At 39.9% G+C, this 26,923-nt stretch overlaps 1 protein-coding gene across 4 annotated transcripts; it reads right to left on the bottom strand.

The window, feature by feature from the left end:
- Positions 1-11,461: 11,461 nt before the first annotated feature.
- Positions 11,462-26,305, bottom strand: LOC109095491. 4 transcript variants are annotated; one of them, XR_006161068.1, is made up of 6 exons: positions 25,916-26,135; positions 25,593-25,796; positions 20,083-24,284; positions 17,184-17,371; positions 13,280-14,611; positions 11,462-11,915 (listed from the first exon to the last, which is right to left on the bottom strand). XR_006161068.1 is itself a non-coding variant. In XM_042765869.1 (6 exons), the coding sequence occupies exons 3-6, from the start codon at positions 24,236-24,238 to the stop codon at positions 13,919-13,921; spliced, it is 4,953 nt and encodes a 1,650-aa protein (XP_042621803.1). In that variant the 5' UTR covers positions 24,239-24,284; positions 25,593-25,796; positions 25,916-26,135; the 3' UTR covers positions 13,402-13,918. The 4 variants fall into 4 exon arrangements, 3 of the variants coding, with proteins under 3 accessions (XP_042621803.1, XP_042621802.1, XP_042621801.1); XM_042765869.1 differs by lacking the exon at positions 11,462-11,915 and having other exon boundaries at positions 13,402-14,611; positions 20,083-20,232; positions 20,317-24,284; XM_042765868.1 differs by lacking the exons at positions 11,462-11,915; positions 25,916-26,135 and adding an exon at positions 26,190-26,305 and having other exon boundaries at positions 13,402-14,611.
- Between the last annotated feature and the right edge of the window lie 618 nt (positions 26,306-26,923).

Genomic DNA, 26,923 nt, shown 5'->3' with positions numbered 1-26,923 from the left:
TAATTAGGAAAACAGTGTCAATAATGCAAAATGACAGTTAAAGGCAGTTCATCGTTGAATTCATTGATGTCATCATGCAGCTCAGTTCAGTTTAAATAGTATCTGTGCAATAATTTGCAGTCAAGTCAACGATATCGCTGTAAATTAAGTGTCCCCAACTAAGCAAGCAAGAGGCGACAGCGGCAAGGAACCAAAACTCCATCGGTGACAGAATGGAGAAAAAAAACCTTGGGAGAAACCAGGCTCAGTTGGGGGGCCAGTTCTCCTCTGACCAGACGAAACCAGCAGTTCAATTCCAGGCAGCAGCAGAGTCAGATTGTGCAGAAGAATCATCTGTTTCCTGTGGTCTTGTCCCGGTGGTCGTCTGAGACAAGGTCTTTACAGGGGATCTGTATCTGGGGCTCTAGTCCTGGTCTCTGCTGTCTTTCAGGGCTGTAGAGGTCCTTTCTAGATGCTGATCCACCATCTGGGCTGGATACGTACTGGATCTGGGTGACTGCAGCGACCCTCTGACTTGGATACAGACTGGATCTGGTGGCTACGGTGACCTCGGAATAAGAGAGAAACAGACTAATATGAGCGTAGATGCCATTCTTCTAACGATGTAGCAAGTACATCGGGTGTTATGGGAAGTGTTCCCGGTTCCGGTTTACCTAATTAATGCAGCCTAAAAATCGGATTTTTAACGGATTTGGATATTAGAAGTGTATTAGTATGTTATGTGTAAGCCAGGTTAAAGAGATGGGTCTTTAATCTAGATTTAAACTGCAAGAGTGTGTCTGCCTCCCGAACAATGTTAGGTAGGTTATTCCAGAGTTTGGGCGCTAAATAGGAGAAGGATCTGCCGCCCGCAGTTGACTTTGATATTCTAGGTATTATCAAATTGCCAGAGTTTTGAAAACGGAGCGGACGTGGAGGACTATAATGTAACAAGAGCTCGTTCAAATACTGAGGTGCTAAACCATTCAGGGCTTTATAAGTAATAAGCAAGATTTTAAAATCTATACGATGTTTGATAGGGAGCCAATGCAGTGTTGACAGGACAGGGCTAATATGGTCATACTTCCTGGTTCTAGTAAGAACTCTAGCTGCTGCATTTTGGACTAACTGGAGTTTGTTTACTAAGCGTGCAGAACAACCACTCAATAGAGCATTACAATAGTCTAACCTTGAGGTCATAAACGCATGGATTAACATTTCTGCATTTGACATTGAGAGCATAGGCCGTAATTTAGATATATTTTTGAGATGGAAAAATGCAGTTTTACAAAAACTGTGTTAGTAACATGCGCCTATAGGCGGGTGCCCAAAGCATGTACACTTTGCTTATTACACACACAGGGATGCGCAGCTGCGCACAAACATTTTTTAAAATGAAAAATTACATTCCGCCATGTAAATAGCTAACTCGCAATGGCGCGAACACAACTGGCTTTTAAAGGGGATGGGAGATGAGACTCTGATTGGTTTATTGCATTTTATGCCCAAAAAACACCCATTACTCATTAAGAGAATAGGGACAACCCGTTTAGACCATGCACCCAGGCGTGCTGACCGTTTTCCTGTAATTAAACTAGCAAAAGTGGATCTGGACACGCCCTGAGTGCACCTGTGCCATGTGCTTTAGACCATGCGCTTAGATCGTTGAAATAGGGCCCTTTGTCTCCTAGATGGCCACCAGGACAAGACCACAGGAACCAGATGAGTCCTCTGCACAATGTAACTTCCCTGCAGGCTGTAATTGAACTGCTGGTTTCATCTGGCCAGAGGAGAACTGGCCCCCCGACTGAGCCACTTTTCTCCCAAGGTTTTTACTTCATTCTTTCACTGATGGAGTTTTGGTTGCTTGCCGCTGTCACCTTTGGCTTGCTTAGTTTGGGACACTTAATATCCAGGGATATCGTTGACTTGATTGCGCAGATACTATTTAAACTGAACTGAGCTGGATGATGACATCACTGAACTCAATGATGAACTGCCTTTAACTGAAAATTTAGTGTTTACCACAGGCCTATCTAAAGGGTTAATGGTCCCACCTAGTGATCAACTGTAAAAATAAACAATTTTACCTCTTCCCAAAAGGGAAAACCACAAACAATCAAGAATGCATGATTTTATGGTGTCATGGCTTTGCAATCAAAAAATGTCATTATAATGGAAGTCAATGGGGCAAAAAACAGCCACAAACCATAAATGAGGGAGAAAAAAATTAAATCTAATGCTGCACAAAAACTAACAATGCATCAAAGCCAATGTTGTTACTAATCTTTGACATGCCCAAGACTGTGATAAAAGGTAAAAAATATCCAGTCCACAATCACTTTTTATATTGAAAATATGTAATTTTGTGTTTTTTTTTCCCAAATCTGTGACATCATTTATGAACTTGGTAATTAAAGAGTTAAAATCTTGGATTTTTTTTTAAACATTTGGTAGTTTTGATCAGGACTGAGGTTGATTAATAGATTTATGCAAAAAATTAGAAAAAAAATATTTATCTGCTACATTTTTACAGCAGTTTAATTTAGTGGATGTTTTCATCCACGAACATAACGAAAGGGTAGTGAATTTGCCCACAGTGTATTGTTACGTTTTTGAAAATTTTCAAAGCATTTTCCCAAAATACGTGTCAAAATAAGATTTGTCACCAAAAATCATTCCATTTGCTGAAACACAGAGAAAGTTGTGGCCAAAATAAGACTCAACTTTACCCCCTAGTGGACGAAAACGTCCCCAACAACGCATAAGGGTTAAACTACATCAATGAGCCATTACTTTATGACCACCTCCAGTCTAGAGCAAAAAGCACGCCTGGCAACCGAATGGTGCTGCAGGTGCAGTTCACAAAGAAGTATATATTATATTTACATTACATTTAGTCATTTAGCAGATATTTTTATCTAAAGTGACTTACAAATGAGGACAATAGAAGCAAACAAAACCAACAAAAGGGCAATAATATATTAAGTGCTGTTGCAAGTCTCGGTTAGCCGAAAAATACATGTGGGGTAACGTTGGGAGTCGTGACAACGCAGTAGAGGATCCAAGTGCAGGCTTTATTCAAAAGGGTACTCAGACAGGCAGGGTCAAACACCAGCAAACAGGTATAATCCAGGGCGAGACAAAAGAGTAATCCACAAAACAGGCAAAGGTCAGGGAAAGAAGCAAACAATCAGAAAATAGTTAGACAGACCAAGGTCAAGAGACAAGGCTAGGCAAGAAAACAAGGAACTAGAAAACATGGAAAGACACAGGAACGAGGGAACGCAACAGGCTAACAAAACTGAGCAGTTAACTTGTAAGCACAAAACACAAGATACTTCTCTTTTCAATATGAATAAGGCTTTATTAGATAAATCTAAGACATATAAACTAATCTAACACATAAGCACACACACTCTCATTCACACAAGTTGCAGGAAGATAGAAAGTTAGGAAAGAATGAGTTTAAGAGAATGAAAATGTGAAATCCCAAGTTTACAGCAATATGTGAAATTGCATAGACATGAACAACCATCAATCACTTAATTAACCCTCGCATGGCCGTCTGTTGTCTCTAGCCTTAATCATGTTTGTGTTGTTTTTACTAACTACTTTTAACAATGTGGACTCTCTACTGGTGTATGATCGCCAGATACTGCTGAACATTAGATTAAATATGGAAAATATGCTAATTTATAATTCTGGTGGATCGAAAACCTCACCTCACCTGCACAAGTTACCTGCGTATCTCTGCCGAACGCCGTTTCCTGCTCGGAAGAAAAAGCGACATAAACTTCGGGGGAAACGTGGCGGCCTGCTGATAAAAATTAAATCCCGTCTGGCAGTTTCCCGTAATCTCCGTAGAACATTAGCGGAGTATCAGATAGATGACTGCAACTATATTTCCATGCGTTCTTTGGATCCTGTTTACACCTGGCTGGTACCGGTGGTCGACGCCGACAAGGAGTCCAGGGCTCCCCGTTCCGTGTCTCCTTTTATCTTAAATGACTTTTATACCTCAAATAACTTGGATCTATTGTGCGTGACTGAAACCTGGATGAACGAGGGTGGGTAAGCCCCTTTTCGGAGGTTTTACCTTTAAACTGTGACTTTTTTAACTCTCCACGACTTACAGGACGGGGTGGAGGAATTGCGATTATTTTTAAGGAAAAATTAAACTGCCGGCGTGTGATGTGCAACTTCTACTCAAGCTTTGAGCTGATTGTATTTGAGCTGAATCAACCTGACCCAGTGCTATGCGCTGTGATTTATCGTCCTCCCAAATACCATAAAGACTTCACGATTTTCTGGCTGAAATCATGCCGAAGTATGACAGAGTTTTAATTGTTGGAGATTTTAACATCCATATCTGATTGTCCCTCCAAGCCATTGGTTAAAGACTTCTTAAATCTCACGGAGTCGTTTAACTTGATGCAGTTTGTGGCTAGTTCTACACATGAGCACGGACACACATTAGACCTGGTTTTATCGTGTGGTCTACCTGTTAACAATATTAATGTTTGTGATGCTACTTTTTCTGACCTGAGCACTGTGTGTTTATTCGAGATTTCTTGTTTCTGTAGTCCTAAACCATGTGCTCCTGCTCGTCGCTGTCGCGCATTTAACTCTTTAACTGCAGAACGGTTTACTGATGTTTTTTAAAAGCACAAATATGGCCTTCTCAGTGTCCACTCAGCATTATAATACTGATGAGTTAACATCGTTGTTTATATACTTCTTGTCAGAGAATGCACTGGACATTGTTGCCCCTTTCAGGACTATTCGTGCTAAGCCAAAATCTGAACCATGGCTAAATGACATTACCCGTGCTGCTAGGCACGAGTGCAGGAGAGCGGAACGCCAGTGGAAAAAAAAAAGGCTGCAGGTTTCGTCTGAGATCTTGAAAGACAGCTTGTTTAAATATCAAAAAACTGTAAAAATGGAAAAGTGAAGGTATTTATCAAATGTCATCGCAAATAATTCTCATAAACCTTGTGTTCTGTTCAACACTATTAATTCTGTTTTAAATACATCTCAACAAATGAGTTTGGAATTTTCCAAAGAAACATGCGAAAACTTTTTGCAGTTTTTTAATGACAAGATTGTGACTGTTAGAGCCAATATTGTTCACCCTTCTGCTGATATGTCTTCTTTCTCTGTGTGCTCCTTTGTTTTTAATCAGTTCGAGCCAGTGTCTTTTGCTTGTTTAAAAGACATCATTGACAAAATGAATCCATCTGTTTGTCCCACAGACATCATATCCCCAGATTTCCTAAAAAAGGTTGTGAGAGGAAAAAAAAAAGGAAAAAAAAATATATAAGTCATGTATAAGTTGCATTTTATTACATTCAGAAATAATAACGGCTGGCCTAATAATGTTATAATGTGCCAACAGGATATTTTTAGTTCTCTTCACTTTACAACAAGTCCTTTAAATGTAACAAATTTATCAGAACAGAACAATAATTACAAATATATAATTCTAATGGATAAATAAAATTGCAGTATATAATAATATAGGCTTAGCTATAAACAAACAAACAAAAAAATAAATGAATAATAATTTAAAGCAATCCATATAAGGTAAGGTTGGGCTCTCATTCGGGAGAAATCCAAACGTTTCCATATTCGTGATGTTGCCTATTTCAAGCTTAACTATTATTCATTAGGAAAAATAGGCTTTGTAGTTCACGCGTGTTTCAGTATCGACGGAAAAAAAATTAAAAATCACAATTAACAAAAATATGCCAAAGTGGACCGCTGCTCGCGCCGAATGGCACGGTGAACGGCTATGAATGTGTGTGAGGCACCAGCGCGATCAAACAGCTGAAACCGAAAATACAAAATTTTTGGTCACACAGTAAAGGCATAATTCAAAAATGCAAAGTGTTAGCAGTTGGAAAAATCAAGAATAATAACAGAATTAATCATAATTATTGCTAAACGCTGGACCGTTCTCATTTCTATCTGCAAATGGATCCTGAAGGATTTTTTTTTTTAAACCAAGAATGAACCGAAATGAAAACATTTAGCTTTTTATCCGTATATATAGGCCTTATATTTAATGACTGTTTAATAACAATAGCAAGCATAAGATCCTTTGTGTAAAGGTCTTCTTTTAATTTTTGATGAGTAGACTGTAGCCTAAGACTATCCTACATTTTGAAATTAACTCACTGTACATTTTTTAATGGTTTTTTAAAGATGGTACAATGTTATATCATAATGTTATTGTTGTTTTAACTCCTCCTTTTATCTCATTTTACAATTACATTCAGTTCGCAATCCGTCCCTTTGCGCCACCTGGCGGTAGTTTCGAGAATGAATTTAACACACGACTGACTTGCAGTTAACGCCGTGGCCCTGCGGCGGCGGTATGCCCGGCGGCATTACTCATTTTGGTTGTCTACCATCTGTACTTGCGTTGCCTGTGTAACGGGAGTTCCCTTTGTTGTCGCTGAAAAGGGGGTTTCCCGAGGTTGCTGATTGGCTGGAAGTTCAGTAGTCATTTAAGTGACGTCTTGGGAAGCCCGTGGTTGGGTATTGGCTGACGATGCAGAGTTGTGGGCTGGTTGAAGTTTCAGACAGGCACGCGAGGTCAGATTTGGAGACACGGCGTTACAAAACTTAACTCCGAACACGAAACTCTCAAATGGAAAAGAAAAGAAACCAAAGTAAAGAACAGAAATAAAGTTTGACGAGACTAGGTGGAGTCTCTTCTCATCGTGGCTAAGCAGCAGCAGAAGTGCAGGCCGAAGCACGCTGGAACAGCGCTCAAAGAACGCTAAAAGTGATGACTAAAAGCATGGCTAAAAGCTAAAACTACAATCAAAAGCTAAAAAGCAAAATTTGATGGTGTCCTTAGTATTTAAACTGGCCTTTTGGCCACACCTCAAATGTTGTCTTGACCAATTAGATATTGTCTTCGCTCGGGGTCAAGCGATGTTTGTCCTACCCATTCATAAATCATATGTTATCTTATCAATCACGTGGTCCGAATTTTCCTGCTCTTGCAGGGTATAATTTTGGACATGATTCCTATGATAAGAATATGATACATTTGACAAATAACTGATGGTCAGAAACGTTTCAAGCAAGAAGATTTGAAAACACACATACAAAACATGAATATGAATACTTAAGCTATTCAATAGTTATTAAAAAGACATACACAATAAGTGATTAGAAACATGATAGTCAAATGTGTGGGTTTCATAAATTATATGGAGTTAAGCAATGGACTGATATTCCTTTAGAAGTCTTTTTGTGTTCATCTGTAGATGAACACAAAATGAAGATGAAGACAGTTTCTCTGCTTTTCTTTGACATAAGGATGTTCTGTGGAGACCAGAGGTTAAAAGGTCCCCTTAAAGGAATTTCAGTCTGGTAGTCTTCTAGGTGGGGGAAGTCAATCCATAGATCTTGTGATCATGATTACTATCATGGGTTTACATGTGATGGTCAGGCTGTGCATCTCTTTGACCATCAGTCTGGATTACTTGCCCCAAATCTCTTCTCCGAATTGAAATTGTCAATAATTGTTCTAATGGTGTTAATGTTGAAAGCTGTTCCCTGAAAGAGTTGGTTGGTTAGCTTGCTTCAGACTGTGGTGCTAGGAGTTGATTTACAACATCCTGTTGCCTTTCTGAGGAATTCGGCTCCTCATGTTTCAACCATGGTCCTGATCGAATCTTTAATTTGTCTGGTTCAGGTCTGATACGCTACACCAGCACCAGAGATATTCGATGGCAGTCCCGAGAGATGCAGAGGGTTCATTACCCAGTGTACCCTGGCCTTCCAGCTCCAACCCAGCAGATTTCCTACTGAAAATACTTTGGACTGGGTGTCTGCTCTGTGGGATCAGAAGCCTCCACTAACAACCAACTGCGATTACTTCATTTCTGAGATCAAAAGAGTTTTTTTTTTTTTATTCAAGCCAGTAGGGGGGATGTGGATCACCCCTGCTCCACCTCTCTTAAGGTATCTGAAGTTCAGCAGAGTTCACTATGGAGTTTCACTCGCTTGCCACAGAGAGTGGGTGGGATCAAAGAGCCTTGAGGGCTACCTTTCACCATGCATCTATCTATCTATCTATCTATCTATCTACATTTTAAGTTTATTAGAGACTCTCTGCAGTGCACAGAGATGAAGGAAAAGATAGAATCTACTCTGACTTGACCATTTGCTAAAACATTAAGGATGATGAACAGGTATACAGTCCAAGACAAGATCTCTGCAGGCAAGAAAAACAGTTGACCATCCTATTCTTCACTGATAGTGTCACAATCTCTAGCTGGAGTGCCTGTGAGCTTCAGTAGAGGGCACTCCACTCAGGGCTCTTTCCGAACTCCATTTCCCATCCTGCCTCATTCCTGGGACTGATTGCACACACACACCTGCATCTAATTACACACACACACCTGCAGCTAATACACACACACACATTTAAGCAGCACAATCACTCTCAGTCTGGGCGAAGACTTGTTTAGCCCCGTCTAGAATTTCCGAGCGGTTTTCCCTGTGTTTTGTTCTTCCCATGTCTGATCTTGTATTGTTTATAACGACTCTGATTCTCTGCTGCCTGCCCTGACCTCTGCTTGTTACTGTTTATGATTCTGGATATCCCTGACATACCTGACGCCGTTCCTGATTACTGCCTGTCCAACCATTCTCTTAATAAAGCTCTGCAATTGGATCCGAACGTCTCTGACTCCGCGTAACAGAAGACTTCGGCACTCAGGATCCAGCAGCTTTTCGTATGGACACTGGTCAGGTATGGATATGGCAAGCCTATTATTAGCCCTCAAGCAGGGCACTGGATCACTCGAGGACTATGTACAAGAGTATTTAGACCTCACTTATTTCTCTGATCTGCCGGATTTTGTGGTGATAGATTTTTTTTTTTTGTGATGGACTAAATGAACCGCTCAAGTCACGATTAATCAGTGAGGGTCCCAACTCATCTCTTGGTCAGTTTATGGACTATGCATTGCTGATTGTTGGCTCAGCATTCACTGTGGGTGTCGCGGAGGCACACGACCCCGGACTCACGTCATGGCTCCAGCCCGGCGCCGCTGCACAAGATGGCAGCCGCAGTTGATCTGCCAGAGTCAGGTCAAGTCACCGCTGACCGTCCAGAGTCAGGTCAAGTCACCGCTGACCGTCCAAAGTCAGGTCAAGCCACAGCTGACTGTCCAGAGTCAGGTCAAGTCCCCGTTGATCTTCAAGAGCAAAGTCAAGTCCCCGTTGAGCTTCAAGAGCCCAGTCAAATCACTACTGAGTTTCCAGAGCCCAGTCAAATCACTACCGAGCTTCCAGAGCTTCATCATACCACAGCTGATCTGCCAGAGTCTCGTCACATCACAGCTAATCATCCAGAGCCTCGTCTCGTCACAGCTGATCATCCAGAGCCTCGTCTCGTCACAGCTGATCATCCAGAGCCTCGCCTCGTCCTGTCTGTTGCACCCAGATATTTAAGCTCAGTCCTTCGGTATCCCAGTCTGGGTTCCAGTGTGAGGGATACACTGCTGGTATATGCACGCGCAGCTGGTATCCCCAAACCCACTAACTCTAACCCTTCTGTTCCTGAACTAACTTTCCTGTCTGAAGCTCTTCCCATGATGGGGATCGCTTTATGTTGTGTTTGGGCTGCGTACACCACTACTGAAACTTTAGAGGTTGTGGATCGCTTTATTTTTCTCTCAACCTGTTGTGTTGCTGTCAGGGAGACTGTTACTGCTGTGGAACCTCCAGAGGTGGCTGCAACTGCTGCAGAACCTTCGGAGGTGTCAGTAGTATCCATCCATGAACTCACCGCCTACCCTGTCACGGCCATGGAGACCGGCTGTGAACTCTCTGCCAGCCTTGTCACGGCTATGAAGGCCGTTTGGGAACTCTCTAACCACCTCATCACAGCCACGGAGGCCACCATTAACCTGTTTATGTTCTCTGTTTCAGTCCCACCTGACCAGACTTGCTCTCCTGTGCCGTCGACTCAACTGTGGTGGTCCTCTGCTCCGCCCTGGTGGGCTTCTGTCCCGTCTGCTCGGCTGTGGTGGTCCTCTGCTCCGCCCTGGTGGGCTTCTGTCCCATCTTCTCGGCTGTGGTGGTCCTCTGCTCCCCCCTGGTGGGCTTCTGTCCCGTCTTCTCGGCTGTGGTGGTCCTCTGCTCCACCCTGGTGGGCCTCTGTTCCATCTGCTCGGCTGTGGTGGTCTTCTGCGCCGCCCCGGTGGGCTCCAGTTCCACCTGTTCCACCCTGGATTCCTGCCCTGTCAGCACTGCCTCGGTCCATGGTCAATCCACTTCCACGTAGACGTGGCCCTCTGTCCCTCCCCCTGTTCCGCCTCCGCTCCACCGCCCTCCTAGATTGTTTAGAGCATCTGGAAGCCGCTCCTTGGGGGGGTGCTATGTCATGATCTCTAGCTGGAGTGCCTGTGAGCTTCAGTAGAGGGCACTCCACTCAGGACTCACTCAGGACTCATTCCGAACTCCATTTCCCATCCTGCCTCATTCCTGGGACTGATTGCACACACACACCTGCATCTAATTACACACACACACCTGCAGCTAATACACACACACACATTTAAGCAGCACAATCACTCTCAGTCTGGGCGAAGCCTTGTTTAGCCCTGTCTAGCATTTCCGAGCGGTTTTCCCTGTGTTTTGTTCTTCCTGTGTCTGATCTTGTATTGTTTATACCGACTCTGATTCTCTGCTGCCTGCCCTGACCTCTGCTTGTTACTGTTTATGATTCTGGACATCCCTGACATACCTGACGCCGTTCCTGATTACTGCCTGTCCGACCATTCTCTTAATAAAGCTCTGCAATTGGATCCGAACATTTCTGACTCCGCGTAACAGATAGCTTCTGGCTTTTGACAGTGTTGTCTGTATACGCAGTGTATTCCAGTTTTAGGGAGTAACTAACTAAAGTAGCCATACTACTGACCTAACAACATTATTTAGTAGTGTAGCATTTGCTAAGCTGTTTTCAAAACTGTAAAGCTCTTTCAAAGGATTTGTGGTGCAATATTTGTAACAAGGTGTTGCAGAGTGATCACTAATTTATTATATTACACATGCAGATTTACAGCTTAGAAAATAGTGCAAATGAGCAAAAGTGTTTCTAATTAACACCCTAATTACCCCTTCAAGGCATCTTGTCTCTTAAGTGGCAAATGCTGGGTTACATAATTTTGAGAATTTATACTAAACACACTCAATACCATATGACTTTATAGAATTTATAGAATTTATACATGAAGAATTTTACTTATGTAATTTTACTAAAACCATCAAAAACACAATGTATTTTGGCATGAAAACATTTGAAAACATTTAAAATTTGAGGTAACATTCAAATATACATATATACATGTACAGTTATACATTGATCTTGTGTAGACAGTGTCCATTCAATTTTGTCTAAGCAAGTTTTTTTATTTTATATATATATATATATATATATATATATATATATATATATATATATATATTATTATGTCTAAGCAAGTGATATTCAGCCACCAAGAACTGATGATAGTGCAGGAAGGTAAAGGTCTGTGATGAGTAAAAATCTTTTTAATCACATTGCCAGAAGCCTCCCACTGGCTGAATCATTGCCATCACTGCATTTACTGATGGCCGGATGACTGATCTATGTGGAACCTCATTGTGAGAATTTATTCTTGGGCCAAAGCTTTATACTTATTCAGCTATTGTGAATCACATAAAGAGATTACACTCTCAAGAAGAATGTGCACATCCTGAGTGCTTTCTCCAGGTGCCTCCACAAAATATAAGGTGAAACTCCTAGGGCTGTGAAATGCAGTATGGTTTACAGCATATGTGCACCTGTTGATGGAGGGTAGCGTGAGGATGCAGAATGTGCCTGGGTGTTTTGCGTGTGCATAAAATGCACCTGGATACACCTGTGGGCATTGACAAAATATTAAAGATTGTCTGTGGCTGTTTTTGAGTATGGTTTTACTGTCTTTTTGGGGTCCAAATGTCCACAAAAAAAAACTTCATTGTGTGGACCTGAGGAAGTTTCCTATGATGAAAACAGTTTTATACACTGTAAAAAAATGAAAGTCTGCAGTTGTTACCTGAAGAACTTTTTTTCTTTGACTAGGAATTACTTTTGCTCATGTAACCTAAAAATCTTGTTTCATTTATATCAAATCACATATTTGGCATAAATAAACCAGTTTAATTGCCTACTACTTTACATGGAGCACACTTATGAAAAAAATAAAATAAAATCCAGTTTAAAGGCACTAAATAATTGTGTGTGTGTGTGTGTGTGTGTAATATTAATAAAGTTAATATTAGTTAATGAACCTGAGCTTACATTAACTAACAATGAACAGTTGGATTTTATTAAATCGATGCCCAGCGTTAGTTCAGTCAGGCCATGTAGGCATAATGCTGTGACCAGCTGACGCAGTCAGCTGTCAAATCGCTCCAATCACTACCATTCTCCTATTAGACACGGAACATATATACGTGGCATTACTGCTCGGTAAGGATGCTCAAACTGCCTGCAACCCTCCCTCCCTATTATAAGCATTAGCATATTACTGTGCACATTCTGGTTGTCATCTTCTTTTGTTTCAGATCACTAAGGCTTTCAAGTCCTGGCTGGCATGGGCCTCACTGCTGAGAGTCACTCATCCTCATAACCAAGCTACAGTATAGATGTCCCACTGCCACATCTACATGTATTTCCAAGTTGATGGTTCCGGGGGGTTGATGTTAAAGCTCTTGTATGTTCAATTAATTTTGGAGCAAGAACCCCCATAAGGAACCATACCGCCAAATATAAATTGTGTTTCAATAAATTCAAGTTACATGCCAAAGTGGTCCTGTCTGAACTAATGTTAGCAAAAATTCATAAATATGGTAATATTCTCAGCTGAAGACTTATCTGTTTAGCTTGGCTTTTTAAGTATCTCTTGTTTAATTTCTGTACTTGTAAATTTGTGTGTCTACTGTGTTTTTATTCTACACTGTGAAGCACTTTGGGCAACGAAGTTGTGTATAAATGTGCTATACAAATAAATTGAAGTTGAAGTTGAACAAGTGTATTGTTCATTGTTAGCAAATGATAGTGAAAGCATTAACCAATGTTAACCCTTAACTTATTTCTGTACATTTAATCCCTTTTTTTCTGTATTTTGAAAAGTATTTTTTTTTTAATTCCATCTGAAGAAAAAGAGAGAGAGAGAGAAAGCAGAGAACAAAAAAGCACCACAAAAGTCTAAATGACTTGGGCTGCATTTTGAATCCTTACCGATCTATTGGTATCTTAGGTTCAGAAAACTTGCAGAACTCTATGTGAGGAACAAAGCAAATCACATGGTTTCAATAGCTGAAAATTTTCCTTCTCTGTGAAAAAAACAACCAGCACTCATGTAAAAGATAAATCTAAAATTGACCATGATGCAGACTGTCACAAAAACACACAAGAGCAAATGACATTAGACATTAAAAATATGGTAAAACTTTTGAATGTGTGCAGGATTTCAGCATCAGCATTAGGAATTGTACATGATTAAATTTGGGTCTGTTCTTCATGCAAAGCAATTGTATGGCCTCAATAGACTTTGAATATTTGCAAATATAAATAAATAATAATATATATATATATATATATATATATATATATATATATATATATATATATATATATATATATATATATGTTCTCTGCTTATGAGCTTTTATTGTGAGAGTAACATCAATATATGTCATGTCACAAAATTATACCCCAGTATTTAGATTTATGATGATAAAATACCATTTCATGTCAGCCTAATGATCCCAAAGGTTTTTCATTGCAAGTTGCTAAAGGGCCTTTTGCCTTCTGTGTAGTGACACATGTGGCAGTATTGGATACCTTGGTTTGTTTTGCCTTGTGTGTACTTTCACCTTACTCAAGTTCAATGACTAGTTTTTGCTCATCATCGCTGCTGCTGTTGCTGTCCTCATGCTCCAGGTAACTGTTATTACCTAAATATGTTGGGTTGCTGTGCATGGCTGGGGGACATATTTGATGAGTGTGAAATTCTTGACTAGACATTTGATGTGAGGGATTGCAAGAACTGGGCCCAGCACTGGATGATGAAGCAATACTTGCATCAACCATCTTATTCTTCGAAGAACCACAGTTATTTTGCAGAACGCTGGCTGATAAAGTTGTGCCACCCATTTTGTGTTTTGATGTCTGTACTTGATTGCCTTTGGAATAAATCCAGTAGCTCATAGCACCCCTTGTCTGTGTCTCCTTTTGGAATTCATTTTGCGTTGTATTCACTTTGACTGGATGCACCAAAAGATGACTGCATGTTTGATTGGAATACTTCGGTGAAGATGTCTCCTTTTGGCTTGTGTCTTGAGGACTGTTAACCAAATATTCACATATGCTGTCTTTTCTGGTGGTGTTGTTACATTCCCCTTGACCTTGATGCTGACAGGTTTGTGAAAGATTTTTTGTGCAAACAGATGCTTTTGGTTTGTTTGTTTCATGCTTAAGTGGCTCTGAAATGTTAAGGGACACTTCCCGGGAGAAATGTGGGTGAGCTTGAGCAGATGTTTGATGCTCCTCACAAGACGTTGCCTCTTCCTATTGTCAAAGGAAACATATAGTTAGTACACATTATGGAATGCCTCACACTGTCCTCTTCAGGGGTGGTGCGGTGCTGGCAGGCTAGTTTATGCTGATGTCCCTCTTCAAACATTGTCTGTCGGTTGTATGTGAAGTGCTTTATTACTTAATACTTATAATAATTAATCAAAATAAAATAATTAAATATATGTTACAGTATAATGTCTAGTAAACGGTCACAGTGTAAAATTTGCTATTAGTTATGTCATTGCCCTTGGTGTATACAGGCTACCAGGGCACCATACAGACTTTATCAAATAATTTTCTGTTTTCTATCTGAGTTTGTGCTAGCTACATGTAAAGTCTTAACTGTTGGTGATTTTATTATCCATGTTGATAGCACCCTGGAAAATGAAGCGCAGCTGGAAGAAAACAAAACTTAAGGTATTTCGTATTGCATGGTGGGAAAATACTTCTACTTATAGAAAAGCTCCAAAAACTGCTAGATCTGCTTACTTTTTTCTCTCTTAGAAGAAAACAAATACAACCCCAGGCATTTATTCAATACAATGTCTAAATTAACAGAAAATAAAGCATCAACAGTCACAGACATTCCCCAGCAGCATTGCAGTAATGACTTTATGAACTTCTTTGCTTCCAAGATCGATACTATTAGAGATAAAATTATAACCATGCAGCCGTCAGCTACAACATCGTATCAGACTTTAGATCCCCTGAGGAACAATTCCACTCATTCTCTGCTATAAAAGAGGAAGAATTGTATAAACTTGTCAAATCATCAAAACCTACAACATGTCTGTTAGACCCTACTCCATCTAAGCTACTAGGACCTCTTCTGAATATTATTAATTCATCAATGTCATTAGGATATGTCCCCAAAACCTTTAAATTGGCTGTTATTATGCCTCTCTCTAAAAACACAACTTAATTCTAGAGAATTACCAACCGATCTCAAATCTTCACTTTCTGTCAAAAATACTAGAAAAGGCAGTATCCTCTCAGCTATGTTCTTTCTTAGACAGAAATGGTATCTGTGAGGATTTCCAGTCAGGATTTAGACCAGATCATAGTACTGAGACTTCTCTCATCAGTTACAAATGACCTGCTGTTAACATCTGATCGAGGTTGCATTTCTTTATTAGTGCTACTGGATCTTAGCACTGCATTTGACACTACCGACTCAACATTCTTTTGAGTAGACTAAAAAATTATCTTGCGATTATCGAAATTGCATTGTCATGGTTCAAATCTTATTTATCTGACTGACATCAATTCATAGCAGTGAATGACAAGGTATCATATCGATCACAAGTACAGTATGGAGTACCACAAGGCTCAGTACTAGGACTGTTGCTTTTCATGCTTTACATGTTACCCTTGGGAGATATAGTTAAAAAACATGGTGTAAGCTTTCACTGTTATGCTGATGATACTCAGCTCTATATTTCTTTGTAGCCAGATGAAACATACCACTTCGCAAAACTAATGGAATGCATATAAAAGACTGGATGACTAGTAATTTCCTACTGCTAAATTATGAGAAAAACAAACAAATAAACAAACAAAAAGACAGAGGTTTCAATTATTGGACCAGAAACCTCTTCATGTAATAACATAAAAAACTGTCTAACACTTGTTAGCTGCTCTGTTAATTCTTTGTCATCAGTTAGGAACCTAGGTGTGCTATTTGATAGCAGACTAGATTAAAGACCCATCTCTTTAACCTGGCATGCACATAATACACTATCGCATTTCTGTAATTGAAATCCGTTAAAGGATTTTTAGGCTGCATTAATTAGGTCAACCGGTGGGGAATTAGGTGGGGAAGTCGTGGCCTAATGGTTAAAGAGTTTGACTCCTAAATCTAAGGTTGTTGGGTTCCATTCTGGGCCGGCAATACCATGACTGAGGTGTCCTTGAGCAAGACACCAAACCCCCAAGTGCACCCTGGGCGCTGCAGCATAAATGGCTGCCCACTGCTCCGGGTGTGTGTTCACGGTGTGTGTGTGTGTTCACTGCTGTGTGTGTGCACTTTGGATGGGTTAAATGCAGAGCATGAATTCTGAGTATGGGTCACCATACTTGGCTGTATGTCACGTCACTGAACTGGGAACACTTCCCATAGCACCATTTGTACTTGCTACATCGTAAGAACAATGGAATCTATGCTAATATTACTCTTTTTCATTCTTATTCCGAGTTTACCATAGCCATATGGATCCAGATTGTATGCAGATCAGATGGTCACAGTAGCCACCCAGATCCCGTCCATATTCAGACCAGGTGGTTGATCAGAACCTAGAGACAACCTCTACAGCCCTTGCATTATTGACAAACTATTTTCCTGTTTAACACTGTAAAGCTGCTTTGACACAATCAGTATTTTATAATGCACTATATAAATAAAGGTGACTTGACTTGAATTGTTATGCTAAACATCTGGTCGTGTATTCCACATTTTTTCTTGGATTTGAATGTTTTTTCAGGACTTCACCTGTCACTATCTATGCTCCCTAATTCAACCAATCCCCCCCCATACTTTATGTGCCCTTTCTTTCTTTACTCTCACCTTTCTTTTGTCTCTTTTGCCTTTGTTTTTGAAGTCTTGGCATGTGTTGTTCTTGTCAGCCACCTCTGTTCTGGCTCTTTCCCCCTCTCCACCTCTACTCTCAGGATCTTTGGGGACTGATTCCTTGCTCTCTGTCCCAGGGTCCCTCTGAAACCGCAAGCTTTTGAGGGTACCATCCTCCACAGATCCTGAGGGCAGAACATTGAATGAATAAATGCAGCACATTTTGGAGTCTGTCCCTGAAGCCAGGTATCAGCTTATTCTTTTGGTTTGTCTGAGAATTGTATTATATATCCTATGAGGACATCTCCAAATATTTAAATAAATTCACTGTGAAAGAGTATGGACAGGTAGTATAATACTAATATGACAGAAGTGTTACTTTTTCATGTTGTTGAAAGCATGAACATTCATAAAATAACTGCATGCACACCCAGCTGTTTATGCCAACTTTTTATAAGCAACTAAAGAAGTTTTATGGCAGCCAAATCCTCTTTATCCAAAACTGATAAATTGGTCACAGAAATCTTTTTAAAATGGAACATGAAAATGTTATTATAAATACAAAAAAAAGTTACAGCCAGAAAACCATTGTAATTGATGTGCAGATTTTTGGCATTCAGCTTCTTGGAACATATTGCAAACCCAATGTCAGCCAAATCAAGAAAAAATGTGACAGTTACACATTGTTTATCAAGGCACAATGACCAACATATGCTACTATATATTATGGCAGTGGAGATATACAAATTATTGTCTTTGTGGAAAAAAATTGATCAGGTTCTCTGGGGTGGAACTAGTTTGGCTAAACTCTTGCGCATGCCTCTGTGCAGCATTGCTCAGAAAAGGGGTCTGAATTTGGCTCTCAGATTGCTTGTCAGCTGTCTGGAATGGAGACAGGCACAAAATCTCACTTTAAACTCTGGGTCTTTGCTCTGGTGAGTCCCTGTAGGGACTATCTTCCAGTGACCTCTACCAAGCACCCTGTTAATTCCCTGAACACATCTGATCAGTCAAATCTATGATGAAGCCACAGATTTTTTTTCCTCCTTTTTTTATTATTTAGGGAGCTGTGTGTTTTGTCTATTCTAAGCCCTTCTGGTGGACACTTGACATTCTTCATATTTGTTACTGTGACTAATTTGAGTGACCTGTGACCTAATGAAAGGGAATCTCTTTAGAGTGTTATTTAAACTGTAAGGACTGCAAGGATCAAACATTCACCTCTAACAAGTGACTCTGATAAGAGAAACATCAGGTCAGTGTGGGAATACAGTGGAATAACAAAGGTTAGGACAGAAAAAGTATGTAATGACATCTTAATGATGTTCACCTTAGATTCACCCTCTCACACTAAAATCTTGGTGATCCTACTGAATTCAAAACAGGTTCTGCTTGTGAACTGATAAACTGAACAGGCAAGACAGAGTGGTTCAACAGCTTGCCCTTTTTGACATAATCATACTAAATGTGTAATGTTGCATACCAATCTGAGATGTCTCTGGCATGTCTCTGTCAATACAGGAAACACCATTTTTAATGTAACTTTGATAGTTGCATTAATGGACAATAGTAAATTATGTGTCTGCTAAATTTGATGTAATCAGCTGCAAGCATTCTTTTCTGAAGTTTTCATTCTTTAACCTATAAAATTGCACTTTATGTTTAGGTTTTTCTGTACTTATCCACTTAGAATTCTGAAACATTTCACAAAGAATTCTAAGATTTTGGTAATATTCTTATGTTACTACAGCATGTGACTTGGCATAATGTTGTAAAAAAAAAAAAAAAAAAAAAAATTTAAGATTTAAGAGGTTGAAGTGTTAAGTGTTTAAATTGTATATTGTCTGCTGTAAACAACAAATGTGGGCACAAATTATACTTTCTCAGAGAGGCCAAGAGCAAAATTTGAGGACAATGTTCTTTCAAGAGAGGAATCATTAACAATTTTCATAGATGTAATTTATAGAGCCCACTTTTATGGACTGTATGAGATAATAAAAAAAAATAAGAGTAAATCTGCATTGTCAAAAAGTATTGTCTGGTAACAGAGACATGGGAAGTTTATGGTGTACTAACACTAGGCATTTTAAACCGTGCCCAGGCGTGTTTGACCCCCAAAGCCCGGTTTGTTTGACTAGTGTGAGCCCTCTGTGCCGCACTCGAGCACAGTTCATTTAGCCGTCCCTGGCCCGGTTGGAAGAGGTGGGCCAGGGCATGGTTCTGTTGGGCTCGGGCACGGTACGCATGCAGTGTGAGTGCTATCCACGCCGGAGCTCAGAACAGATACTATTTTGTGTGTGCTACTGTCATCATTACAACCGCAAACATATTCTATTACTACTACTATACTACACTTTTCAATTAATTTAATTATATTTAGGTTAATAATGGCTCTCATTCTTACCTTATTAATAAACAGGAAATGTAGTTTGCGATTTAAACTTGCAAATTATTTCATTAACCTCAGCTGTCTCCGTAATAATTTTCTGATACATACAAGTGAATGCATGGAAAAAATTATAAATTAATTATTATTAATTATTCGGCAGAATATTAGCGAAAGTGGTTTTCTGCATTATCTCATACATGACGTAAGCGTGCTCCAGCCCGGAAAGTTTAGTGCAAGTGTGAGTGCAGGACAGCGGGGGAGTGGGGAGGAGGGATAACTTGCACTCAGCTCGGTCCAGGGCAACTGTGCCTAGTGTGAGTACACCCTTAGATCTCTTGTCACCCTCTTGTGGAGAGAAAATGTTATGTCACTCTGTGATATGAGTATTTATTATGTACAATGTCTAGCTATGGTTGCTCTATCACATGCAAGTACTAGACAGTGCTACACTTTAAATAGCATGACAGTATTACCTTGCAGAATTATATATTTAATATTAGGTCCCACCTGTAAATATTTCCAGATTGGCATGATGTGTATGGACATCTCCACATCTGGTTCTGTCTTCAGGAATGCTTTGAACATTAGATGTCCTGTTCAGCATCGGACAGGATACTTTCACTTGATTGAAAGTGTCATTCCCAGAGTCACCTGGGCCTGGAGCAAAGGCTTGTTTGAATTCATACTGTGTAGGTGTTTGGCCTGGACAAAATGTCTCAATCAGCTTGCAGCTGAGCTTACCTTTGTCACATGCTCTCATTTCTCTTGTATCTAATTCTAAGCTGCCACATGCAGCCCAGTGTGGCTTGTTGTGACTGGGTTGTATTGTGGAGTTTAGATCTTTTTGCTTAAGTTGTGATTCTGCAGTAGACATCTTTTTCTCACAGATACAAGTTCTGAGCTGTGTAGGTGTCTTTGTTTGAACACTTTCACAGTTTCCTGATAATGTGACTGACATGAGGTGACCTGTTTCCTTTGGCTCCACTGGCTTAGTATTTGTTATAGTTTGAATTTGATTTGGCTCCATTAAACAGAACAGCTCTTTATCTCTGGTTATCTCTGTGAATGTTTGGTCCTCAGTGGAGTTGTCCAAATCTTTGTTATGGACAAAATCACTGGTGTCCAGTAAATGAGGTTGACTTAGTTTGTCTCCAGCTGCTAGTTTGTGGTGTGTCTCTGTGGTGACCTCAAACCAAGCAGATTTTCTTTCCTGTGAATTCTCAGGTATCTTCTGTGGTTCATCCAACTGCCAAGCAGAATTTTTATTATAATCCACTGAGGCTGAGATATGAACCTTTGTCTGTGGATGTGACCAAGATGAAACACAGTGAGGGCTTCCATTTGCATAATTTTTATCATTTTGAGAGTTTAAATTGCAAACAATTTCTGCTTTGTTTACTGGACTGGCAGATTCACAGTTGGAACCATTCTTCTTGCTCATCTCACCATTATTTATCATTTCCTGTGCCATGCACACAGGAGACACGTCATTGCTATATACCTCCTGTGAAAGTGTTGTCTGGTTTGTTAAAATGTTTGAAGTTGTTGTTTCAATATGAGGCTCTATCAGTGCTAACTGTTCATCAGAAATGAGCTGCATGACTATCTGGAGGTCAGCTGTTTGTACATAAAATGTGTTCTGAGCCTGTGTTGAGCCATTTAGTAGTATCATCTTTCCTTCCGACTGGGACCCTTGAAAGTCACCACTGGCCATTTTAGAAGCAGTGCTGTTCAGAATATTTTCATAAACTGTGGATTTGGTGTCTGCAGTAAGACCAAGAGGTTTTTCTGATTCAATCACAGGGGAGGCAGGATGGTTTTGTATTGTAGGTGTCGTAGTTAATGAAGAATAGGTTTGTAGACTGGATTCTGAGTAATAATTCACTGTTGACATGTTCATTGATGTAACAGGCTGAGCGTTCCCTGAGGTTGTTAATACAGATGATATAGAAACTGTTGACGGGTTTTCCACCACACGTGTTGCACAGTTGCTCTGCAACAAAGGTATTTGATGGTGCACTGCTGGAGAAACAAGTGAAGTTGATGTAGGTGTGGTAGACTGAATATGTGTCAGGATTTTGGATAAAGTGTATGTTTGATTTAGCTCTGTACAGGAAACCGATAACATAGGCATTAGGGTTGTTGCACACAATTCATCTTGCTTACTTCGGTCAAAGGTTGTGGCTATTGAAACACCCTGACACTGCTTTGATGATAGTACACTGTTTTCAAGATGACACTGCACTGTAGTTTGGTGGCTTTGCTTGAGAGTTGGAACGTTTGAGCATGTGCTATGTGCTAAAGTTGAGCCAGAACAAGAAGCTGACACTCCATCTGTGGAACACGGAATTTTTAGCTGGTACTTGGGAGGAAAGCTGGTCTTGGCTAAAGGGACAGTAGGGCTGCTGATAGAACCAGGCGGGGTTCCAGATGTCCGACTCACATTGATAAAACAAACAGCAGGGCTAAGAGTATTACCAAGGAGCTTACTTGGATTTGAGAACTGATGTATGAAGCTACCCTGCGGTTGGAGATTTTGCATGTTGACCTTTTGTGCTGGTACTGTGATAGAACCATTCGTTGCACAAGCTGACAGGGGTAATTGATGAATTAAACCACACAGATTTCCATTTGCCCCTCCAGTTTTAGGATCTGAAATACTGACCATTTGCACATCATTCCCAGTGCGCTGTTTTTTCCTTTCTGATGGGATATGGAAATCAGTGTGTTGTGTTATTATTTCATCCCTCTCCATGTCTTCCCCCTTATTATTTTCAAAGCTGGTATATAACATTTTAAGGTCATTTTGTAAGGTCACAACAGAACAGGACGTAAAGCTCAGAGACACAGATCCATTGTCCCTCTTTTGACTAGTTTGAATTTCCAGGCTTTTTTCAGAATTCAGTGTAGTTTTTTTCGTCTTCAGTAGACAGTCTTTCTCAGTATTGTAGAGTTTCGTAAATGTCCCACCTTTGTAAGTGTGCCATTTTGTGTAATCAAATTTTCGGGCTTTTTTTCTGTAGTTTCCTTTTATAATTGACTCTGTTCCGACATCAGTGGCGTCTCCATCAGAGCTAAGGCTGTTAATACTACCTCTTTCAGTGGGGGATCCCTCTGCAGTAGGCAGACAATCTACCGCTACCTGCCTAACTAGTGAGCGATGACCTGGTGCTTGTTGGTCTGATGACCGTAATGGGTAAACATGCCCTGCACTGCACCGTCTGCTAAGATTCAAATTCATTGCTCCATCAGTGGATTTGCCACCCATAGTGAAGGGTAAAGAACTGCTTCGTGTTAATGGTGCATGCTCTAGGCCAGTGGAGTGCTGTGTAGGCACAGAGTTGTCAATTGCCCCACCTCCTCTATCTTGATTTTGTGAGCTTGAGGTGTGCTTGCTTCTCCTTAAATCAAAATGGAAGGAGTCTTTATAAGTGTATGGCACAGGAAGATCAATGCTTCCTTGTTTTGATAATACTGTCTTTCTTGGCCGCACATGTTCCAGTTGTTTATTATCCACCAACACACTATTCTCATATATAAGCTTTGAAATACGTTCTTCCAGCTTCTGCTTCTCCTGAATGGACACCTTGCTTTTGGGGTCAGGGGTCATCTCTGCGGATGTCTGTGAGGCTCCTGTTTCCTGCTGTTCCATAGTAGCTTCTGTCAATGATTCCATACTGGGATCATGCAAACTTGCTCCAGGACTGCTGGATGAATGATGCTCACTGCTGTCACTGAAGCCAGAATCTGTACTGTCGTGGCTTTGAGATTTTCCTCGGGACATTGGGGAATCCCATGGTTTGGAAAATAAAGCTTCCTGCCTCTGAAGAGGTACACGGTTTGGAGTCAGCTGTGTAAATCTATCCTCATTCAGTGCACATATCTGCTGGATAGCAGGATTATTTTTCAAGCCATCTGATAATTCCACAGTTTTTCTCAAAGAATTTCCCATGTCCTGAAGTGCTGGTATTGTGCTTAATCCAACCATGGCAGCATTGTGTAATGCCCATTCTATAGACATTGTCTTAGTCTCTATAGAGTCTACCTGACTCGGTATGGTCACTACAGGAAGGACTTCTTTGCCATTCATCTCACATGATGGACTAGTACAGTTGTCCTTTAAGCTCTCTGTGCTCTCCTGGCTGCTGAAGGTGCCTTTGTCAGATTCGCTGGAAAGGCGGGCATGAGCCTGGGTGCGCTTGTGTTTATAAAGGTTGCTCTGCGTCTTGAAAGAAATGCCACAGGTAGTGCAGGGATATGGTCGCTCTCCCGTGTGACAACGAAGATGTTTCTCGAGCACGCTGGGCTTCAGACAGTCCTTACCGCACTGTGGGCAAATATGTTTCCCAATAGACTTAGGTCTGGCCGACGTTGCTGGAGCCACTAACCTTTGTTGTTGCAAAACAGTCCCACTGGCAAAATGCAGTGTCAGAGAGGGTAGAGTCGAGTTGCTGCACATCCTTGGCAGGAACAGTGGTACAACCGTTGCATCCTGCAAGGCTTCAGGTTGGGCCTGTGGATATGGCTGCAGGCCAGGGGCAGGAACGTTGTGGACATACATAGTCGTGAGAGGGGCCTTAACACGCGTCTCTTCCTCTCTCTGTGCAGACACTGAACACTGAGGCTTGGTAGCTCTCATAAAGCTCTGCTTGCTAGTTGCCATGGTAACACAACCCTTGTGATGCTGGGAGACGGAGCTCACTAATTACCTAAAAAAAGAAAGAGTTTCATTATTTTATTTCATTTCATTTCATTTCATTTCATTTCATTTCATTTCATTTTATTTTATTTTATTTTTTTTTTTTTTTATTTCAGCTAGTTTCCAAGGCAAAATTTCTCATTTTCATTTAGTTTAACTTGAAGTTGCATGGGAATACAGGTAATAGTAAGCTAAAGAAACCAAGATTTCACACCACAGTACAAATCACCACTGTTTAAACAGACTGAGAGGGTACAAGCTGCAAAATCTGTATTAGAGCAGGCTGGCTAATCTGGACTTCAAAAGAAAATCATATACCAGCAGAAAACATAGTTGATTATTGATTTATTTAAAAAGAAAAATAATAATAATAATAATAATAATAATTTTGAAGAGCAACTGTTGTCTTTTCCTCTGCTCAATTAATCATGGAAATGTAAAAATGCGCTGAAGATTCTTCAATACGACTTTGAATTTAGTCTAGTAGGAATCTCATATTTATTTTGAACACATGGTCAATATTTGCATACTGCAGAAGCACCAGAGGAGTATGAGCAGAAAACAGTGGTGGTAAATGTATGACTCATTTCTAGAAAAATGATAGCATCAAGGACCTCCTACCTAGACTAGATTATTTTTACATTTATGTAAATGTGAAGACACTTTTTTATTTATATATAAAAAAGTGCCTTAACATCCTTTTGTTTTTAAATTTTATATTTTAGTTCTTGTAACATGAATGCATATTTATGATGATACTTGGCTCGTGAGGTCCTTTAGCCTTTAGAGTTAAGAAATACAGTCCTGTCTAAAATAATGTATACCTGAGAGGTTTGCAGAAAGTTTGTCATTCATTTGACACTACTTTGACAAAAAAAATAAAAAAAATAATAAAATAAAATAAAATAAAAATAAAACAATAATTAAAAAAAAAAAGATTTTCACACCAGTTATGTATTCATTAAACCTGATGCTGTACATTTTAGCTTGTTGACCGGTTAGATATAATTAGACAAATGCAAATGTACAAATTGCATCACTATGAAAAATAAATAACTAAATAAACAAACAAAATGATTTGAGAACAAGCAAAAAATAAAAATAGCATTGCCTTTCATCCCTATTTACTTGCAGAAATAAAGAACTTAAAGTTAAATTTAAACAGTACAGTTCTTTGTATTGTTCACATCCCTTTATCTGTGCCCTGTCTTCTATCATTACGCTTATGAAAGATTCATATTAAGCTAATCAAAAGATATGAAGAAGATCAGTCTGCATGCCCTAAGATCAATAATGGGTGGAATCATGGGTCACTCACCAGAGCTTGGAACTTAAAGATGACACGGCAGCAGCTAAAGATTGCCCAATTAAATCAACAACGTGGAAACAAAAATCCAGCTTTGGAACAGTGCGAGGTAAAACGAACAAGAGAGTGACAGAGAGCATGTGACTGTAGCACCCTCTCTCACCACAAAGGCCCCTGGTTCCTCTTCTCTCTTTAGTTTTCTTACAGCCGTTTCTGCTGCGAATGGAGGAAATACAAACGTCATTCATGCAAATGTGCCTGGATGATGGTAACAACACAATGTAAAAAGTATATGAGAGAGAGTGAAAGAGGAAGAGAGAAGTCACTGAGAATACCATTAAAAACAAAGTTCGGGTCACCGGGACTTTGAAAGAAAAGAACCCAAACCAAAGTGAAGATCATGCCACAAAATGGAGATGCAGAAAGACTAAATGAGATGGACACAGATAGGGAAGAGAGCAGATGGAGGGAGGGAGAGAGAAAGTGAGAGTGAGACAGAAAGACAGAGACAGAGTGCAGCACATAACACAACTGAACGGAACTGATCTAATAAAATGTACAAAAAAATCCCTGTTCAAAGGAGGAAGTACTATGAACATGCAGACCCACCTCAAAAATATCATTTCACCCACAAAAGCACACACACTGTGTTTGCTGCATGTACCTGACTTCTGTTTCTGGCTTTTCTCACTCCTCCAGCAACCCACACACCCACACACAAAGGAGGAGAAGTGTAATAGAATTTCTGGTGGTGTAACATTTGATGGTGTGTGTTTTTATTTATTTATTTTGTAAGATACGTTAGCAGCTACTCATCAAAAGTGTTGTGTGTCTTGCACCCAATGATCAGAGAGTACATTAGCTTCCATCTGTGCTTTAAACTAAAGCAGAGCAATGGAGGGTTCATTATTTCCTGTAAACAAAAGCAAAAGCAAAAGCAAATCCCCCAGAGGAATCAAATGTGATTCTGTTATCCTTCTGTGATCAGTTGTTTTGACTTTCACTCTCTGCTCCTCATGTAATTGTAATTACATCAGAAAGGCAAAATAAATAAATAAATAATAACTGTTTAGAACAACTAATTCATGAATTTATTTGTTATGTAATGCATAATAACAAAGTGACGACATTTAGACCATTCCAAGATGGCGGACGCATTGGCGTGTCTGAAGCAGTCGAATGTGGCATCTACCTATACCTATACATATCTATGCACAAAAATTATATTCATCCAAATAAAAATAAGTTATAAATACACAATTCAAAATAGTATCATAAAAAAATTATAATTCATCATTATGTTAATTCAACATTAATTGTGTGTTTAAGTTGTTATTATTATT

This window comes from Cyprinus carpio, chromosome A11 (genome assembly GCF_018340385.1).
Source record: "Cyprinus carpio isolate SPL01 chromosome A11, ASM1834038v1, whole genome shotgun sequence".
NCBI classification, from domain to species: domain Eukaryota; kingdom Metazoa; phylum Chordata; class Actinopteri; order Cypriniformes; family Cyprinidae; genus Cyprinus; species Cyprinus carpio.
Note: the sequence above shows the minus strand (reverse complement) of the source record. Positions and strands in the feature narration are given on the sequence as shown.

Coding starts and splice junctions, on each gene's coding strand:
- LOC109095491 (XM_042765868.1), bottom strand. CDS start 24,238: ATGGCAACTAGCAAGCAGAGCTTTATGAGAGCTACCAAGCCTCAGTGT. Junction 17,372..20,082: donor CAATCTGGAAATATTTACAG/GTGGGACCTAAT, acceptor TTCTGCCCTCAG/GATCTGTGGAGGATGGTACC. Junction 14,612..17,183: donor GCAAAAGAGACAAAAGAAAG/GTGAGAGTAAAG, acceptor CTTTGACAATAG/GAAGAGGCAACGTCTTGTGA.